Here is a 21,599-nt window from a genome sequence, read left to right on the forward strand (position 1 = left end):
CACACACACACACACACACACACACTGCTATCCCTCCAGCTATGTGGATGGTATACATCATGTAAACATATAGCCAGTTCATATTACATTTTGCTATGAGATGCTGTCCTAGTAGGCTGTGAGAGGAAGTCACTGTTATCCAGTACTACCAGATGAACAGCACTACTAACAGCCATCTTAAAACCCATTTCCCACCTTTGGGCCTCTAAGTTGTATGAGTACACTGTAGTTGTACAGATGGCTGTGAGCCATCATGTGGCTGCTAGGAATTGAAATCAGGACACTCTGCTCCCTCCAGCGTAATTCACTGTAGCTGTCTTCAGACGCACCAGAAGAGGGCATCAGATATCATTACGGGTAGTTGTGAGCCACCATGTGGTTGCTAGGATCTGAACTCAGGACCTTCGGAAAAACAGTCAGTGCTCTTACCCACTGAGCTATCTCACCAGCCCCTCTCCAACTTTTTTTGCTTGCAAATACTTGTAATCTGTCTGTAGTTCTTACAACAGCATGTGTGTGTGGTCTAATGGTAGACATAACTTCCATGAGTAATGAGGAAGCCAAGCCCTAATGATCCATCCATCATTTGTTCAATACATACTTATTACAGAATAATAAAATGCCATCATCTCTGGCTCTATATTGGATAAGGCACCAGAATAAAAGATACTAGTTGCCTCACGACTACAAAATGAGGTTCCAGGTTCCAGACAACCCAGGTGGGACCAACTTGCAACTGTGACCTCTGGACTTCTTAGTGGTATTGAGGATTAAAGTGATTGCAGTGAGAACTTTGGTTTTCAGCAGACACCCTATGTCCCACAGGAAGGCAAGGGTTTTTCATGAGGGAAAAGCAGGGTACACGCTTCAGTTAGGTTGCTCTGAGCTGGAAATTCTGGTATCTGAGAAACACAGGGGCTCATGGATCTGATATCATTTGTAGAGAGGTTTCTTGCTGAGGCATCCTAAGCTCCAGTTTGTCAAAGCAAGGGAGAGGAAAAGGTTTTGGGGAATCCAGGGAGATCCACATTCATGTGGGACTGTTTTTAGGCCTTGCAGAATTTTGCAGGACCAGTAGCACATCACTGGATAAAGGAGTTGGACGCATGTCTTTCAAGAAATGTCTATGGGAGATGCTAGTGATGAGGAGGGCTACAAGGAGTGCCCACCTGTCCCAAAGGATGGAGTTAGATTTTGAGATTTATAGTTATAGTAGCCGTGGATACACAGTTCCAGCCAAGTGGCATGCCCCCTTTCTCTTTGTGCTTTTTTTCAGCCCCAAGGGATGAGAAGATGGTTTTATACATGGGAAAGAAGAGATGATGAACACTACCCTTCCTCACCATGGAATAGTGCTTCTGAATCATAAGTCCCCATTGTAAATAAGGTCTGGTTCTTTAAGTTTTCAGTATATGATGCTGCATGCACATGTGTATCTGTGCATGTGTGTGTGAGAGAAAGACTAGAAGTGAGTATAAAAATATTTATTACCAAAGAAAGACCTGGAACTTTGTAACCATTGACTCTGATCTTTTGTAAGTATTTGTTTGTTTGAGACAGTCATCTTGGCAAGTAACTCAATCTTGTACCAGTCTTGCAACTCAATCTCACCACACCTTCCTCAGTTCCACAATTATACACATGTGGCACCATGCATATCTCACACCTAGATCTTACCCAGGGGCAGAAGAGGAACCGGCTTTATGAAACAGTTTTGCCAGGACCCTAAAGTTGCTTTATAGTTAAACTTTATTAAATGAATTATACTAAAGACCCTTAGTACATGAGCTCTAATATGATCAGCAACACGCAGGCTGCCAGAATCTTCAGGGAATAAACTGGGGGAAGTTAGATAACAGCTCAGAAGAGATGGGTGGCATGCTTCCAACACCTAGATCTTTAATAGCAAATCAACTAGGGAACTTTACAAAGCAGGGGAGAAAGTTCTGCATTCTCTCAGAGGGAATCTTTATGTTAGGGACTTTTTCATTCCCTAGTAAGAGAGCATGCCAACAGCAGGTAGCAGTAGCCACAGCTTTAGGAAAAGAGTATGCTGCAATGGCAGAAAGGAGCCATACTGGGAGAATCCTCTCTTCTTAGCACTGTAGGGGAGCAGCTGTGAAAAGACATCTTACAAAGACCCACACTAAGGTGGTAGTTGGGTGGCACAAGGGCATCTGCAAACCAGCTCTTGAGAGACTCAGAATAAGTGTCCCAGGATTACATGCTGACACCATGTCTGGAGCTGTTTTAGACTACTGGGAAGAAACCTCAAGTCAGAGCCTTGCACAGTAGTCAGTGAGGTGGCTACATGATCAGAGTCAGAGACTGCGGAGGAACAAATGGTGTGGTCAACACTAGGAAGGGCTGCCTGGGGAAGGGGCAGTGTTACTACTAGATTTCTTAAGCCCACCCAAACATATGGCCAGTGTCTGGGAGCCTGGGAAGGAACATTGAAGGACTTGAGATTTGGAACCGTCAGAGTATGACAGTCTAAAATCATGTTCTCTCCCCACCCAGCTATCTCCTTCACATTGATCGCTCCTTTGCTTTACACCTAATGCCAACTTTGCATGTGACCATGCTGGAAGATGCAGAATCAGCTTTTGATAAAATCCAAATGTCTTCATAATAAAAGATTTGAAAACACTGGAAACAGGAGAAACATCTATCCAAGTCACAACCTCTGCATATCAAAAAGCCTATAGCCAACATCATGGTAAGTGGGTAAAGTTCAAAGCATTTCCTCTTAAGGCAGGGTTAAGGCAGGTTGGGTGTCCACTCTTGCTCAAGATAGTCTTAGCTAGAGTAAATGAAACAAATATGATTGGGAAAAGAAGTCAGAGTATCCTCATTTGTAGATGATATAACAACTCCCTAGGAAAACTCTTAGATATGATTAATGTGTTCATAAAAATTAACATACAAAATCAGTGTCATCCTGTGACAAAGGATCTGTGGCTAGATAGGTCATAGGCCCTAGGGGAAAATCTACTAACATTCTGCTAAATAGACACAGTATCCAAACAATTCCTATTACTCATTGCTGTGCCCATAGATTAGGTTAGTGCATCTCTCAAGTCTCACCTGAGAAGCTTCTTGTGGTAGATGGTGAGTAACCCAGAGCCTAACTACTGTTCAGTGGGAAAGAATAAGAGACAGTAGTGTGTAAAGCCACAAACTGGAAGTCTGTATGACTCCCTGAAAGGCTAAGGGGTCATAGCAGAAGGGGTGGGACATGGAGAAAGATTACAAGAGCCAGAGATAGTAGGCAGCTATAAGAAAAGACTGGGTTTTTTGTTTGTTTGTTTGTTTGTTTGTTTTGTTACACAGGGAGGTAAATGTATACATTTTAAAATAACCATGACCACATGCACAGGACTAACATGAGCCTAGGACAGACAAAACCACAGCCTGGAGGAAAAGAGATGAGAGAAAAGCCCTGCCCTGGGTGAGGAGCTATTGGTATTTGATAGCTGTTGGGACGGCCAGCATCAGCTTTTGTGACTCAAGGCAGCTCAGAGACTCTCAGAGCAAGCCTCATACTCAAGAGCATTTGGGCAACACAAAGTGGACTGGATCATTTCTTTTTAAGGGAAGAGAAGAAGTTGGGTATGGAGGGAGGTTTGGCTGGGAGGGAAGTGTTACATGGGTCTGGGAGGAGCTTAAAAAGGGAGAAGTAAATATGATTGGAATATATTATATGGAATTCTTAAGTATAAAACATTATCAAAATCAGTATCCTTTCTAAATATCCCTAACCAGCATACCAAGGAAGAAATATGGGAAACAATTGCTTCAAAAATAAACCTTAACCTAACCAAAGTAAGAAAGCAAAAGACCTCTATAATGAAAACATGAAATATCTAGGAAAGAAACCAAACAAGATATTTGAAGCTGGAAAGTCTGCTGGCGCTCATGGATGAAAAAAATTAGCATTGTGAGTGTGTTACAGAAGTAATCTAGATATTCAGTGCAATATCTATAAATTTTCTAATAACATTTGTCTCAGAGCTAGAAAAAATTAAGTTTGTGTTGAAACACACAATGCCATGGATATAAACCTATCTTAAGGAGATATAATACAGCCAGAGATATCACATCATCTGATCTCAAATCATTGTACAAAGCCATAGTGGCAAAGGCAGCAGGGTATGGATAAAAAAAGCAGGGATTTAGAGCAACAGATATAACAAAGATCTCCTAGATCAAACCCATACAGCTAGAGACAGCTAATTTTTGACAGAACTACCCAAAGTACACATTGGAGGAAATACAGCTCTTTCAACAAACAATACTGAGAAAAACTGAACCTCTCTGTGTGGAATAATGAAACTAGATTCCCATTTGTCAACCTGTGAAACAATTAACTTCAAATGATTGATGATCTTATATTAAGACCTGAAGCTTTGAAACTGTTAGAGAAAGAAGTAGGGAAATATTTCAGGATATAGGCATAAGTGAGGAGTTTCTGAATAGGACTGTAGTTGCTCAGAAAATAATGCCAATGATTGATAAGCAGAAACTCATGAAATTATAAAGCTTCTATGCAGAACAGGAAATAGCCCAGTGAAAAAGTAGTCAACAGGAAGAAAGAAAACCGTTTCTAGTTACATATCTATCTGATAGAGGATTGCTATCTATAATACATAAGAACAACAACAACAAAAAAAAAACAACTAAACAAAAATTGCAAACAACTCAGTGTGGGAAAGCCCTAATAAAATGAACAGAGAGTTCTAAAAAGATGAAGTACAATGGTCAGAGCACATGTGAAAAAATGTTCATCTTCTTTATTGGCTACCAGAGAAATGCAGATCAAAACAACTCTGAGAGTCCATCTTCTTCCAGTTAGAATGGCAGTCATTGAGGAAATAAATAATACCAAGCACTGGTAAAGTATCTGGGCAAGGGGAAACACTTATATATACTACTGGAATGTAAACTAGTCAGGTTACTATGGAAATCACAATATGAACTTCTAAAAATACTAACAACAACCTACCATATGACCCAACAATACCATGCCTGGGTACTTACTAGCAGGTCTCCAAGTCTACATATCACAAAGTTGAGACACTATCCACAAAAGCTGATTTATAGACTCAACCTGTTGTTCAGCAAGAGAGCAATGGATGGAATATATATATGAGAGAGATAGAGATAGAAATAGAGATAGAGATAGAGATAGATAGAGATAGAGATAGAGATAGAGATATTTTCTTCTGTCATACAAAGGAATGAAGTTGTGCCATTTGTAGGTAAATGAATGCAATTAGAGGTGATTGTATTAAGAAAGTGAAGCTGGTCACAGAAAGACAATTATAATTTTTTCACTTGCAATTCCTAGATTTTATATAAACATGTAAGAGAATGTATACATTCATGACGGGAAAACAGAAGTGAAACTTTTCTGGGAGAACAAAGAAGACTGATGGGTATGGAGGATATCCACTGAGGGTACAACATATATAATAGCATGACAATGCCTTTTTGTAACACAGTATTATGTATATACAATGAAATCAAACACTTTTTTTTATATTGTTGGTATCACCCAGGGTCTACACAGAAACTAAAAGAAGAGGGACCAGCTATTGTACAGAGGTTTCTTGGAGACTGAAATATTCTATCCTGTAGGGAATCTTTTTAAGGTACAAAACAAACAACTCAGGAAGTCCCTAGATGTTCAATATTCAATATCGTATTCATAGGTCCCTCCATCCCCAATGGTATGTAAACAGGAAAGACTGCTGAGAGCCACTCTCAGACAGGCCAAGCTGCAAAGAAGACTCAGAAACAGACTAACTGCTTAGAAGAAGCAGAAACGAGTCTAGCTACCTAGAGAAGGTTTAGATCAACTGAGTCACTTGGAAGAGCCACTCTCCAACCTGTTGAACTGCCTGCAGACTAGACAGTGTACTCAAGGTTCCCAGCTTTTGTTGCTCACATGTTGGGATGGGCTTTGATAACACAGCTGTCTTTGAGTCATTTCTGCTTCTATAAGTAATCTCTCACTCATATTCCTATAAGTAACCCTAATAAAACTCATTGGTCTGGTGGCATCTGTACTTTGGTCTCTTATGGTCTTCCTATCTGGGACATGTGTATTGTGTCTCTCCAGGAAAACTTGTGTCCTACACAATACCAGCCCATCTTGCTAACACTTCATCCTTGGTACTATAGCTGCATAAGGTGCTTGCTTGCTTGCTTGAGACACTGCTGCCCTCCCAGGGTCTGCTTGTTTCTAGAGATACATCATATATGAAGGATGCAGGACACAGCACCACCAGGGGCTGAGCATTTTTCAAAGGCTTCAGAAGTGGTAAATAATCATGAACATAACCCACAACAGAAAGTACATTAGAATAAGTGTTTGGTTAAACAGTTAAAATATACCACTACCTCAATTAGTAGACTATAGCTCCATTTCTGGTTATAAAGAATACATTGTTAATGTAGGTGTATGTGCTTTTTAGAGTGGGGGTGGGGTAGGGTATATAGAGTAAGAGTGTCTGGTCCCCTGTGACTTTGCCTCTTGTTGAAATCTCCCTCCCTACTATCTCTGTCCTTGTGAGCAACTGGAATCAGGCCACTGATGAAGGAAATAGATATTGAGTAGTGGGTTTTATCAATATTATCTCTGATGGCCATTCTTGGCCAAATTATGGTGATAGTTCCCAGGGCTGCAGAATAATGCATCAAATGGAGCATAAATACATATACCAGCCAATAAATTAAAAGTGAATGAGAGAGAAGTAGGCTTTAAACTTGGGAGCCTCTCTGTTGACCTATGAACTATTCTTGCTTTAATAGTTCTTTGCTTAGTCAAGCATAATTAGTCTTGTTTAAGTGACAGGTGGTGCTATAGTTTGGATCTTGAGTGCCTCCTAACACCAATGTGTTACTAGCTTGGGCTCCAATTTAGTGCAATTGGAGGGAGTGGAGCCATTAAGAAGAGGGGATTAGTGGGGCCTTTTGGTTACTGCAGATGTGATTTTGCAAAGATATGGCAAAGTCTGATTTGTTTCTTCTTTCTTTTACTTCCCAGATGTGAGATGAATACTTTGGCTTTGCCACATGTACTGCCCATGTGTCTCTACAGACACCCTCAAAACAGGGTCAACTGATTATGGACTAAAGCTGCAGATCTAGAGCCAAGAAAAATCGTTCTTCTTTATAAATTAATTATCTAGGGTGTTTCTCTTTTGCAGGGATGGAAACCTGACTAATGCAGGTGGTCAGAGTAAAAGCAAACTCCATGAATCTAGCCTTGGCAGGAGTGGTCAAGTGACTTATCACACTAGATCCTACATTATTACAGTCAGGAACAGGATGTTAGGTTTACGTCCTTGAAACGTGTATCCTTTATACCTGGTCTAGTTGAAGGGCCAGCTGCCTGCTCTGTAAGCCAAAGGCTCTGGGCCCAGGACAGCTGTCAGCCATTATAGACAGTTGTCTCCTGTAGACAGAGCCATGTGGCTTTTAAGAAAAGCACTTTAAGTCATCCTTCTTCTTCCCTCTCCTTCACTTCTGTCTGGTTGACAACAGGCATCATATGGCTATCCTAATGTGTGTTTCCCTCTGCCAACTGCTGTGTCTAGAGGGCTCTAGTTTTGAGAACAGGACAGAACATCAGCAGGGTTTCAACTGTGAGCCAGCAAGTTTTTTATGATTTTATTGATGTAATTTTTTCCCTGTTTCTTGGCCTACCTGGTTCTGAGGGTGTCCAAGCAGGTAGGAAGGTATTTGTCAAACAAGATGATCAGGTTGGCTCTCTCAGTCTGGACCTCTCTCTGGTCAATCCAGCTGCTTACTGGAGGGTTCCATCCCAGGTCCGCAGGGTTTATGTACAGGATCCCTGAGTCCACAGGAAATGTGGTTAAGTAAGTATTCCATGCATGTCAGTAGATTCTTCATACAATAAAGACTGCTTCTAAGTATGAAAAATATGCAGAAGATAGGACCTACAACTGGGTCTTTGCCTAGGTCAGAGAGGCACATGGATTTGCTGCTGAGGACCAATGCCAAATCAAGGATAAAGAGAGAAAAGTGATGGAGAGGAAGCTGGGGACAAGTATAGATAAGAGGAAAGAAAACTGGTATTGATCAGAAACGGTTGTCAGCATGTGGGAATGGGATGTCAGCACAGTGAGGGACATGGAGGTCCCCTAAGGATATATCCATGGCTTAATTTCTGCACACTTTCAATTTGGCAGTATTTACCAAAGGTCATTTTTGATATAACTAAGCTGAATATCTTAAGAGGAGATTGTCAAAGATTATCTAGATGGGACATTTGTCAGTGTCCCTGCAAGGGTGTGTGTGTGTGTGACAGAGAGACACAGAGAGAGAGGCAGAGAGGGAGAGACAGAGAGAGAGAGAGACAGAGAGACAGAGACAGAGACAGAAAGAAAAAGAGAAAGAGAGAGAGAATCCAGGCGAAGAAGGGGGAGACTGGAGTGACAAGTGCATAGGCTAAGGGCTGCGTGAGCTCAGAGACACAAGGGGGTAATGCTCCCAAAAGCCTCCGGAGGGAGCACAGCCTTGCTGGCCTTAATTTAGTACTGACTTAATGGAAACATGGGCAAATACACTTTTGCTGTTTCCAAGGCTACCAAGTGTATATTATGTGTTAACACCTGTTACAGCCACCCCGGAAAATGAACAGAGAAGGGACACAGCCAGCTCTCCAGCCCTGTGTTCACCAACTTCAGTGTGACCATTTAGAGAATATCTGCTATTATGTCTAAGATCATAAAGTTTGGTTTCCTCATTATTTATCAATTTTATATTATTTTATAAAAGCTTTGAGTAGTTTTAGTGAGGTATCCATGATATGTGAATCATCACACATTTAATTTAGACTTCTTGTTAGTTTTGGATTTGTGGCGGCCATCAATATGCCCAGCACATAAGAGATCTTATGGTTCTCATGCTCTGTTCTGTTTTCAGTAAGATCCTAGCAACCATATTATTCTACCTTCAGCTTGAACATCTCATCGCAAAGGCCCCTGTTTATCCTCTAGTCTCTGCTAATAAATTGAATGGGTGCAGACATAGGAGAGGTAGGATCACACTGCCACTTGCCATGAGGAGTTAATGAGAAGCAGCGATGCCTGTTTCCACTGACAAGGAGGCCAGACATGGCCTGAATCTCGCCCAACTCAATACATTCCCATGAGTGTACAGTCGTACAAATCAGGGACTATTCCTCCTTCCTTAGATACAACACTTTTCCTGAAGGTACAAAGTCATGTGTGGGGTGCCTGTTTGCCCTTGTGGGCATGGTTTAAGGGCTGAGAAGTTGACTAGGGTTTGAAGGATCAGGTTTGTAGCTCCTGTGTGGAGCTTCCTTCAACACATGCCAAAGCAAATGCACACCCATAAGCACACTCCTCGACTGAGCCATTTGACTTCATGGGTCATCTATACCTGCTCTGGAGACGGTTGCTGGTGTGGCTGTGCGCAGGTGGCTGATCTCGAAAAGGAGACGCATTGTAGGGTTAAGGGGGATTCTCTCATTGCTTGCTAGGGTCAGTACCTGGAATCCACAGAAGGAATAATCACTTAGGAGGAAGCTGTAATGCTGTCATGGTTTGAAGCTAAAATGGCCCATAGGCTCATGGGAACAATTTGTCGTCAGCTCGCAGTGCTGTTGGGAGGTTCCAGAACCCTTGGGACTTGGGGTCTACCTGGTGGAGATGGGTCATGGATGGTAGACCTGTGAGGATTGCAGTAGGGTACTATTTCTAGTCCTGTGTTCTGCGTCCCATCTGCCAAGATGTGAAGCCCCATCTCCATGTGTTTGCTTTTGGTCCAGGCCTGCTCACCACTGCTCCATTGCTCCCCTGCCCCACATTCCTTCTTTTGGGGATTACCTGGCTAGAAGGCTTCCATGAGGTATGGTCCCTTGATCTTAGACTTCCAGTCTCTAGAATTGTGAGCCAAATAAATATCTTTTTCAGGTTCTAGTGTTCTGGCACAGAGCACAAAACATGGACAGGACTGGTTCTTACTACCATTCTACCCACTGAGTTACCATAGTAACTCAGGTGTTACTATGTAGCCCAGGCTGGCTTTAAACTCACGATGTAGACCAAGGTGCTCTTGAATTCAAGACCTTCCTGCTTCTGTCTCTTGAGTGGTGGGATTACAAGTGTGTGTCCTCACACCTGTGTGTTTTCTGTGCTCTCACACACGAGTGTTTTCTCTAATAATCCCCTCTCTCCATTCCTTTGCATCCTTTCTTCCCTCACCCTTGCACCTCAGTGAGTCTGGAAAAAAAAGTTATTTAAACACTGCAAATTGATGCTGATAATTTGAATGAACCAGACCATATTGGAACAATAAAACTATAAAAAGAAAGAGACTCTGTGTTATACTTCTGCTCCTCCTTCTAAGCAGCACCGCTGGGAAATTATGCATTATTCTAATGATTCTATGAATCTGGAGTCATTTGAACATTTCCAATCTGGACATGGTTTTTAAACAAGTTTAGATGCAGCTCTCAGCATAACAGCCATTTTACTGAGATGCAGTTAGTTTCTACTGTAAGAAATAACATTTACTCTCCGGGGATAACAATTTATCATCTCATAGGGTGTTTGACAGACTCAGGATGTTTCTGATATTTAGTTTCCTTATTTATTAAGGGGGAAAGAATTATTAAAAAAACATGTGAATGGATAACTAACATTCTTCTCAGCTCTTAAACACTAAATGAATCCACAGACAGGAGATTCTGGAAGTCATGAAAACTATACCAAGAATAGGGTGGGCAATGGCAAGGCCTCTTAAGCAGGTCAGAGTGGGGACAGGTAAGTCCTGAGGCATCTGTCTCACTGAAGACCACACCGGTGAGGGCTGCTTATGCTAGGCTGGCCATCATGTGGAATCAGGATTTCCAGGTGTGCTGTCACACTGGAAATTTGGCTTCCCAGATGAACATTGTATGGGGGTCCACCAATCCCAGAGATGACCATGGATGCACATTGCTCCCAGCATGATACCTTGTTATCATCCATGACAGTGTTCAAAGACTCAATCCACATCGGGTCTATATCACCATCCAGTAAGATCCACTTGGGTCCATCATGGGAGATGATGGCAAGCTCTCTCATGATGGAAGAGAACAGGCCTGAAAGGAATCACAGACAGCTCCTTGTCCTCTCCAGCACTCATCCCCCTTCTCTTAACACAGCTTCCCTGCATTGGCTACGATACTCTGGAGGTGCAAACAGACGAGACAGGACAGACCCAGCTTTATATTCTGCTCTACCTGGTACCCGACACACACTCCTGAGGCACATTTTCTGTGTACCAGACTAGTAACAGAGCGGCAGTAAGGACAAAACAGTCGCTGCCGTTCTTGATGGTTCAGATTTTTATGTACCAAAGGGTCCAGCAAATGATTTCAGCAAGTGACTGCATTCCACAAGCATTACACCATGGTTGGTGAGGTGAAGTTTCTGAGCTTAGTTATCACAGCTTTAGCAAAGCTGGTTTATGATGGGCTTTTGGAGACAATTTCTTTCATTCTCGCTATCATTACCTGGGAATCTATACATTAATTTGGGTAGGATTGATTTTTATATTAAATTCTCCTACTAAATAATAGGGTCTCTCTCTCTCTAAAAAATAATTCAGATATTGTCTTATGCCAATACTAAAATTATATAGTTTTAAACACCTATTGCATTGACCAAAATATTCCTGAATATTTCATATTTTTTGCCATTCATTTGAATGGGATTTTTTTTCTTTGGGGTTTTCACTTTTTACTAGCTATTGCTAGTGGAGAGAAAAGCTAACAAATTATATGTATACATATATATATATATATATTCTGTTCAATTATGTTTAATAAATTGTCTTATTAATGCCAGTGATTTTTTTTTCAATAATGTCTTGTGGATGTTTCTTACTACAAAGTTGTAGAATTAAAAAACTCAAACTTCTCTCTCTCTCTCTTTTTTTTCCAGTTTACACCATATGCTTCTTTTCCCCTGCCTCACTACAGTCTCTGAGCCACTGGAGCAGGCCTGAATAATAATGATGAGAAGAAGCTTTCGACTTGCTTCCCTTCCTCAGGAAGAAGCCTGATGCACAGTCATCAGGGAGGGCTTTAGGTACAGTGTGTACCATATCAGGGGAGGGGTCCATCAGAGCCCATTTCACTTAGAACTTTCTGCTAGAAGCAGCTCTTGAACTTTTAGTATCTATCAATCAAATTAATTTCTTTTTTACTTTATCAGTGCATTATGTCACCGTTTTATAAAACCAATTGTCTGAACTGTACTCGAGAACTCTTCTGAGACTGTTGCATTCTATTTATGGTTACTTGATTTAGAATTTTCACCTCTACAGCAATAAAATCATGATTTTTCCTTTAGTTCTGCATAAAAGCTGGTATTGAAATTACTCTGGATCCACAAAGTGATTTCTGAGCCACCATTTTATGGTTTGAAATGATTTGGTTTTGCCTCTCTCCTACCCATACATGTTAATTTCCATTCATTTACTCAAGCTCCTTATTTGCTATGAACTGATTTTTGCTGATTTCCATTTTTCTCAGGGTTATCTACTTCAGATCTTATGTCATCTGCTTAAACATCCTTCTTAAATCTTATTTCTACTGCTCTAGAATAATTTCTAAAAATTCTTGGAGCATGTTCATACATGTGCAGATGTGTGTGGAGAACACAGGATAGCCTCGGTGTTCTTCTTAGGTGCTGTCCATTTAGCTTTCCTTGAGCCTGGGTCCCTCACAGACCTGGGGCTTATTAAGTAAATGAGGCTAGGTGACTAGTGAGGCCCAGAGCAGTCTCCTCTTTTGCAGCACTAGAGTTATAAGCATGTGACACTGCAAGGGTTTTTCTATGGGGGGTATGAGCTCTGGTCTTGGTGTTCATAAGTCAAGCACTTTAATGACTGAGCTATTTCTCCAGGCTTGTCCTGTCTCTTTGTGTACACACACACACACACAAACACACACACACACACACACACACACACACACACACACCCTCACACAGGCACACAGCCTCACATATGCGTGCTCATGCACACACACACACACAATATATATTGTTTCCCCACCAAGAATGCTCACAAGAAACTTATTGATCTTTAAAAAAAAAAACCCAAAAGCAATATTCAGTGTAATTTTACCTATGTTTGTTTCTGTTTGTTGATTTGTTTCTTTCAGACTAATTTCAGACTGTATCTTCATTAGTTTCATTTCCCTCAGGTTTAGTTTAATTGCTCAATGGGAATAACAGCTTCCCTTTTTTTCAGTTTATTTTCTTGATAGAGTTTAATAGGCATTGGAGTTGCATATTCAAAAGATTCTCTGGGTTCTGTGAAAACCACCCCACTCATTGGTTCTTTGATGGGTTTCACCTTGATCATCTTTGCGATTCAGGTATAGAGAACTTATTTCTTGATTTTCAAGTAGAAGATTATTTTGGGTTACTTTCTTGCTATTTTATTAGAATTTGGATACATTATCAGAGAATGTGGCCTATAACATGAGACTTTGGAATTCAATATATATTTCTCTGAAGTTAGCTGAATTTTAAACTTTTAAAACTGCTCCATGAACCTAGCAAGAAAGAAGTATTTCCTATTTATGGAATGCAAAGTTGAATAACTATATATCATTTTGAATTCAGTGATATATTGAGGATTCTTCTGTGTGTACACTTCCTTTTCTCTATATGGATTTTGAAAAGGGGTATAGAAAAATAACACCCTATATTTTTAGCAAATTCTAAAAAAAAAATCTCTAAAAGGCTATAAACCATTTGCCTTGAAATTTTCCTATTTACTGAATACAGATTCTTGATTGCTATATTGTTTCTGCAAGTTTTCCAAACATAATGTATAACTCAAATATAGTTTTAATTAGAATTACAGCAATGTTTAAAGTGTTGAATTATCATATCAAGCTCAAAATTAATATGAGAAAAAACAAGTGTCTGAGAATATTCCAAAAAATTACAAAAGAATTATAAGAGCCAGTGTGTGCCTCATCAGACTGTAAAATATGCCTCAGAATGACTGCCTCTGTCATGGAATGAAACTAGCTTAGGAACAGGAAAAGATGAGAGTGGACGACAGATTGGGAAGCTTGGGGTAGGAGCTCAGTGTGCATGGGATTTAATACACACCAAGCTGGCATTTAGGCTCAGATAGAAAGAATAGCCTATTTAATAAATGGTACTGGCAGAATCAATTGCCCATCTGGAAGGAAGTAAAGCTGATTTTTTTCTACACTGCCTCACACTAAGCCCCCCAAATAAATTCCAGATGGGTTAAAAAACATGAATGTAAAAGAATCCTCATTGACCAAATTTATGATCTTATATGTACATCTGAAAATTAGACAGAGTTGTAGATGAACAGGAATCCCAGCTGCTAAAAGAGTGAAGCACACCATAATTTCCTTTAAAAATATGCATGATAAGTTACAGCATGAAGTTCTATAGAGACATGATAGGAGCAATATTAGGAACACACATAATGTATCATAAACAGAGGTGCCTTTAGGGCTTCTGTTATGTGTATACATATGCATATATGAACTCTCACACACGGATACAGAGGAGCAAAGGGAAGCAAAGCAGAAGAGGCACAGTGGTAAGAGCCACAAGAAGAAAAGCATCACTAACAGGGAAATAAAACCCAGAGAAGCAGCTCATTAACTTTCCTTGTTCCGGGCCTCTGGCTAAAACTCCTAAATTAAAGAAATTCAGACAGTTTGGCTCTGATGAAGTCAGACATTGAACCATTAGGAGAGCCTGATATCTCCTCACCCAGACCACAGGGTATGTGGGTTTGGAGTCCTCTGCATCTCTTTGGAGGACAATATTAGCCTACAGGCCCTTCTAGGATAGAGAGGTTAACCCATGTGTCACCAAGCACTAGATCCTGACACTGTTACATAGCAGGTACCTTTCTATCACTGCCAGGGCAATGCCTGCAGTGGGGAAGGTTCCTCTCAGGGATGCTGGCAGGTACCACTTCTTTGAGAATGAGCCACAAGCTTCCCTTCCTTGAATATCCCTTGAATCGATATGAGGCAATGCAGCCACTCTGGGGTAATTTAAGGACCTTTACAAGAGGGGGCTAGAAGAGTTCTTAGGGGAGGGACATCTGAAAAGCTAGGGTTCTCCTCCTAGCCCAAAGTGGCTTCTTCCTTTCTGATGCTCCTCTAATCGTCTTTGACGGGCCCCACAACCAGCTCAGCATCCTCTTCCCTGCAGCTCACCTCTTGACCTTTGAGCCTGACTAGAACTCTATGGATAGATATGACTTTGCCTTGGGGCATCTCATTCTTACCATCCTTCCATTCTCGAGTGGCTGGATTGATGATGCCAAAGAGTTCATCATTTGTGACAGCTTTGGGGTTGAGGTCAGTCCACACAGGGCGACGTTTCATGATCTGATAGGTCTTGTGTAAAGACCTCAGTACCTGTGACTTCCCAGTACCAGCACTACCCACCACGAACACAGAGTGCCTTACAGCCAGCAGCTCCTCCAGTTGGACCACCTGGGAGGAAGAAAAGCAGTGGGAGGGACAGGTTATCATGCCCACTCTTCTGTGAGCAAGGCTGGTGTGTACAGTGAGGCTCAGAGTAAGCCATGGAACAATGGAGTGTTTATCACCAAATGGAGGAGCATCACAGTTCCGTCATTTGCCCATGTGATTATCAGTGGCTGACTAAGTTCTAAGAAGCTGCCAGATGACGGGCATCGCACTTGCTTCCATAGTCTGATAGGGAAGAAAGCCATATTGGGAAATCATAGTGTGTGTGGGGGGGAATATAACACAAGTATTTATAAAGTGGATGGAAATCACTGATCTTGAAGACAGCAAGAATAGGGCAAGGTTTCCAGAGAATAGGGCATTTGGACCAGGGCTCTACAGGCAAATAGGAGTTTGCCCAGAGGATGCATAAGAAGGATATATTGGGAGACAAGGGGACAGGAGGATAACAGCATACACAAAGGTTTGCAGTATAATATAGAACGTGATGTAGATGGCTGGGTGATTTGTGGGGGATGGAGACAGAAAACACGATGGAGAAAGCAGTAACATCAAACCACTATGCAGACAGTCAGACACTAAATTAAAGCTCAAATGAACAAAAAGACTTGTAGGTAGCCAGGCTCCTGTCATCCATCTGCTCCTTCAGTGGCCACCTAAAGTACCGGAGATACAGTCCTAAATCCTTAGACTGGCTAAAAAGTCATTTTGTCAATCTGGCTCAAACCAGACTCCATTCTCATCTCCCATCCGCAAGTATGCACATTTCCACCCACACAGACATAGATACTTCTCGCTGATGCTGATTTCTGGGTCTCTGCCTTATGCTTACAGGTGCCGTTCCTGTATCCTAGCCATTGACAACATTGTAGTGGCTACTTTTCTGGCTCACGAATTGATTGCCAGCTCACCAAAGGAAGCCTGGACTTCAAGGGGTGGAGCCTAAGTGAGAGGTGCTTAGGTAACTTAGATATATGCTGGTTATAGGGTTTCTTGTGATACCCTGTGAGACCTGGTTCATTTTCCTGAGAAGGTAGATATAAAAGACTCCTACACTTGGCCCAGCCAGCCCTTTCAAGCTTCCTTCCCAGATGTGATTGCTTGCTTGAGAATACATGTGTGCCACGGCTGCCTGCTATGTTGGCCCTCATCAGAGCTGAGTCAAAGTCTGTGTTATGCCCTTGAACCTCAAAGTTCCTGACTCACCTGCCCTTCTACCTCCCAGCTAGGAAACTTAATTTCTTTGCTCCTGACCCTTGAGAGTCCATAAGGATGTCTCTACAACATTCCCTCTGTTCTGGGCTAAGCCCTTTCAGTCTGGACACAGGACTTTCCAGCTGGAGCATGCTTTTTCCTAAGGCTCTGTCTGAGGGTATCCTATCCCACAATCCCCTCTCGTCCATCAGAGCTGATACTTCTGCCATGTTTTCAGAGAACCGCTATGATGTCCATTCCTCACGCTCTATAGTTCTGTTAGCTATTTTCTTTGCCTTTAAGCAATTATAACATGAACTTTAAGGGATCACAGGATTCCATGAGGGCTCTATGAGACAGTTTTGGGGGGATTATTTTGTAGAAGTTGAAGTGGAAATGCAAACGTGGATAGGGAATGCTGTCTTCTGCCTTAAGAACTTTTTAGCAGAGGGCCCCCATCTTATCAGTAGGAGCTATAGAAAAGGAAAGGAGAAAAGAAGAAAGCAGAATGCCAGACAAACGACAAAAAGAGAAAGACAAGATACCAGAAGGAAAACCATTGAAGAACATGGCAGGCATTGGGGTGCTAGATGACCTGACCAGACTCCAAAATGTTGGGAAAGACATGACTCACCCTGATTTTAAGACAGTATCCTTAGTTACAACTATTGTATGAACCTTGCTGAGTTTAACTCATCTCTTTAGAGATGGTGCGTCCTATGAGTAGCCACTTTAATAAAGGGAACACCCTTAGCCTGACATTCAGAGCCCTCTCTTTCATAGCCTCATGCTATCTCTCCAGTCTTTTTATTTGTTTATTTATTTATTTATTTATTTATCTATTTATTTAAAATGAGTACATCATTGTCTTTACACAGACAGAGAAGAATCCCATTACAGATGGTTGTGAGCCCCCCGTGTGGTTGCTGGGAATTGAACTCAGGACCTCTGGAAGAGCAGTCAGTACTCTTAACCACTGAGCCATCTCTCCAGCCATATCTCTCCAGTCTTACTGCAACCCTCTACCCCAGTTCCCATCACCTCAATACCTTTTCTTTTGTCATTACTGGGCTTCCTGCTGTTGTCTTTATAACCTCTGCGTTTCCTGCACACACCCCTTTGTTGACCTGCCTTTACCCTAAATAGAAGGCAATCTTGCCTTTCCTTACTTCAAAAGGCCATCTATCCCCTGAATTTGGAAGGCAGGAGATAGTGAGTGGGAATGGATCAACTGGGTGCAAAGGGCAGATCATGCTTTCCTTTCTTCTGTAAAATGAAATTCCAGCAATTCACTCAGAAATCTGTCTGTGCATAACTGGGGCTTATTCTCTAGCAATGAACATACTGTGTGTTGGAAATTCCTCCTGGAAGATCTTTGCCATGTTTCCCCTCAGGACATACACTTTCTCCCTCATAAAAGGCCTTCCTGGACTATCTTGCAGAGGTTCATTTTTCCACTTGTGAAATGCCTCTGTATCATCTGCCTCAGGTTGCTGGGAAGATCAAATGTGAGACAGAATATAAAACCCACGTGGGAACTCCAAAGTGATGCACATGTGTTTCTCACACTTATTATTTGACAGGAAGAACAATCTATGTCTTTGGACACCTTGGCTGTTCTTTATGGTGACTGTCTTCTTTGTGACAATAGCCAGTAAACCTGTTCCTATATAAAGCAGTCATTTCTAGCATTTCTATTTCATATACCCCCTGGAGTTATCACATTCTGCAAAATCACACGTGAAAATGACAGACTCATGGAAAAGCCAGGATTAGTGTAGGCAGGGAGCCATGCAGAAAACTGTGCTCCAAGCCCTAAAAAAATCAGCAGTGACCCCATCCCTAACTCGAAGGCCGCACAGTTCATTTTTACTTTGCCTCAATGTCAGTATGCATGTCACAGGCTTAAATCAGTTTAAGTACTGAGCTTTCTCATTAGAGAGGCAGGTCCTGTTCTGTTGGAGACTATTTTAATATCAATTAAAGATCAGACCCAGATGGAACCTTCCTCATTAAGCCACTGTTTGAATGTGAGGGAGACGGTTTCCTGGGCTCTCTGTGTGCTCTTGCAGCTTCTGCAGCAGAGCACGAGCACCCTAAATTGGTCTTAAAGATGCCAGCAAGATATAATGAAGTTTCAGCTTTTCCTCTTAAGGCCTTTAGCATTAAATAGTTCATTTTCTATTGATGCTAATGGCAGGAGGCTCCCTCTTTCTCTTGTCTTTCCCGCCATTATTACACATTGTTGTCTCCCACTGAAGAATTAAGTATATTGAGCTGTTTCTAATTGGATATATATCTGTACATCTGAAATTCCATTGGAATTAAGGAGGAAGTATAATGTGTGGTCCAAGAAAAGAATTCAGAGGCTCATCATGGAAAGCCTCACATACCTTGAACACAAAGTTGTCCTCAGCTTGGAGCTTAAGGTCCACGATTGCTTTCCGAACCACAGCCTCAAAGTCCAGGTCTCTCTTCCTGGGGACCTCCAGAGCAGGAAAGAGGTCACCTATCAGGCCCATGAACACTGGCATGTCATCTGTCACAATCTTCGGGATGTTGAAGTCTCTCAAAGAGCGCATCAGGACTTGGTCCTCTGGGCGGTCAGGGTCTCCCCGCTTCAGTGATCCTGCTACCACGAGGACAGACTTGATGGCACGAAGTCCCCAGTCATAGTGGTCCTGTGGGAAGACAGCAACATGAAGGCAAGAATTGCTTGGATGTGGAATGTAATATGCATGGGCTACATAACTCACAGAGAATTATAGCATGGTCACTACTGTAGCTCAGGTGGAGGGTGGGCGAATAGGTCTCTGAACACTCTGCTCTTGGTCTGGCATTGCTTATACTTTACCATCTAGGATAGCACAGTTAGACATAGAATATTTAAGGGGGTGGGGCCCTGGAGGATGAACAAGGCTCATTTTCTTTTCTTTTTTTTTGTTATTATTTTTTATTAGATATTTTCTTTATTTACATGTAAATTTCTCCATTCCCAGTTTCCCCTCCAAAAAACAAGGGAACAAACAAAAACAACAAAAACAAACCCCTGTTGCCTCCCACCCTCCCCATGCCTGCCACCCCACCCTCTCCCACTTATTGGCCCTGGCATTCCCCTACACTGGGGCACAGAACCTTCACAGGGCCGAGGTCCTCTCCTCCTATTGATGATCAAATTGCAATCCTCTACTATATACATGCTGCCAGAACAATCAGACCCCTCCATGTGCAGTCCTTGGTTGGTGGTTGAGACCCTGGGAGCTCTGAGGGTACTAGTTAGTTCATATTGTTGTTCGTCCTAAGGGGCTGCAGCACATACTGTATCAAAGACAGCAAGGAAAGAAGGGTTGGTGGGGTTGGCAGGGAAGAGAAGCTTTGAGTATGCCGAGTGGTGGTGCTCTCTAGATGTAGGGAGAATGGTGGGGTATAGCACTGACAATATGTGTTTAGACACAACAGAGAGGCTTGTGAAAGGATTATGAGTACAGAAGTCACAGGCCTGAAATTCAGTGGTTGTGGAGAACCTAGAGAGAGGATGTGATGAGAAGGTGTGGAGAAAACAGGATGCCTCTGTCTTGTAAATATGTGACAGGGCTGATAGAGTCCACAGCAGTGAAGGTGATCAAAGCAAGATGACCCCCCAAAGGAGCATGAAAATTCCTGGGAAACTTTTGTGGTTATCCTCGACACTGAGAAATTCTCCATGCAGAGTGGACCTTGCAGGTACTGAGTTCAATTTTATTAAGATGCTATTTCCTGTGTCTGCCTTCAGCAGAAGGTGTTTTGGAGTCACACTACTGAAGAAAAGCATACGCCTCTCAGTACACATCCCATCCTGTGTGCCTTCAGGAAGAGCCCATTTCCTCCAGGGACTGTCACTCACCACTGCCATGCTTTTCATGGGGCATTTGTCTGAGAAAGGCCACGAAGAACACTATTTAAAATAATTTGGTGCTGAAAGACTCCAAACAAGTAAAGAGTTGAAAACTGAACACATTTTTTTTTTTTTTTTGCAGAAGTACTTAGAGCTTCTATTATTACATATCAAACCAGACACGCTTGTAAGATAGATCTAGTCCATTGGTTTAGAGTTAGGCCTTAGAGTGGTACTTGGTCAACAGCTTCCACGGAGACCCTACCTGTTTGGAGAGAAGTTCTTTACACAGCTGGTAAAGAGTGATGAACTTCCTGGCCAACAATCGGGCTTCAATGAATCCTTCTGCTACCAGCATAATCTCACAGATCAGCTCAAAGTCTGGAACTACCATTGCACAGGGCCTGGATGCAGGGAGACAGAGGCTGAGAAACGGAGTTGAAGGGGAGATTGTAGCCCAGGAGACGCTTGCTGTAATCACACAAAGAGCTGTCTTCAAGGGCAAAAATTCATGGAAAAACCTTTGCAATCACTCCATCTCACACTTCTAAATCTGAGATGCGTTAACTAAGGATAAAGAGAGTGACCTCTTACCCCAGAGCAGGAATGGGGAAGAGTCAGGGCTATACAGCTCAGGTTTTATATCTTGAGGTCAATGTGCCTCATGCAAGGGCAAGGATTAACACAGTAAAGCTGTCTAAAATAGGCTGGGAGCTAAGATCAGAGAATGGAGTCTCTCACTGGGTGTCTGCTGGAATCAGAGCCTTCCTCGGCTCCATCTCCTCAAGGTGGGGATGTCCTCCAGCCAGCCATGGCTTATATTGCATCTATTTGTATAGAAATTTAAGTTTTCAAAGTTAAGGACTGTGGGGCAATGGGCAATTCTGACAGCTGGAGTCCAGGAGAGCAGCTACCTTGGAACCCCGGAGACCCACTGAGCATTCGCTCAGAAGGGATGGTAGGCCTTAGGTGATTGTG

The 21,599-nt window shown here is 42.1% G+C and overlaps 1 protein-coding gene and 1 long non-coding RNA gene across 7 annotated transcripts in view; one reads left to right on the plus strand and one right to left on the minus strand.

Annotated features, from left to right (window-relative positions):
• LOC116078603 overlaps positions 1-2,683 on the plus strand; it is a 20,359-nt gene extending 17,676 nt beyond the window's left edge. For both annotated transcript variants that reach the window (XR_004113603.1, XR_004113602.1), the window contains 2 exons: positions 1,277-1,387; positions 2,521-2,683. This is a non-coding gene — a long non-coding RNA (uncharacterized LOC116078603). The remainder of the gene's footprint in view (positions 1-1,276; positions 1,388-2,520) is intronic.
• Dnah9 (dynein axonemal heavy chain 9) overlaps positions 1-21,599 on the minus strand; it is a 335,545-nt gene that overhangs the window by 180,643 nt on the left and 133,303 nt on the right. For 3 of the 5 annotated variants that reach the window (XM_031353939.1, XM_031353935.1, XM_031353934.1), the window contains 6 exons: positions 20,887-21,025; positions 19,141-19,428; positions 15,346-15,556; positions 11,013-11,140; positions 9,436-9,544; positions 7,714-7,861 (listed from right to left, as the gene is read on the minus strand). In XM_031353939.1, coding sequence (XP_031209799.1) covers positions 7,714-7,861; positions 9,436-9,544; positions 11,013-11,140; positions 15,346-15,556; positions 19,141-19,428; positions 20,887-21,025 — 1,023 coding nt within the window. Of the gene's footprint in view, positions 1-7,713; positions 7,862-9,435; positions 9,545-9,881; positions 9,937-10,091; positions 10,258-11,012; positions 11,141-15,345; positions 15,557-19,140; positions 19,429-20,886; positions 21,026-21,599 lie in introns of those variants that run through there. The other 2 variants (XM_031353937.1, XM_031353936.1) reach the window with 2 other exon arrangements.

This window comes from Mastomys coucha, unplaced genomic scaffold (assembly GCF_008632895.1).
Source record: "Mastomys coucha isolate ucsf_1 unplaced genomic scaffold, UCSF_Mcou_1 pScaffold5, whole genome shotgun sequence".
NCBI lineage: Eukaryota > Metazoa > Chordata > Mammalia > Rodentia > Muridae > Mastomys > Mastomys coucha.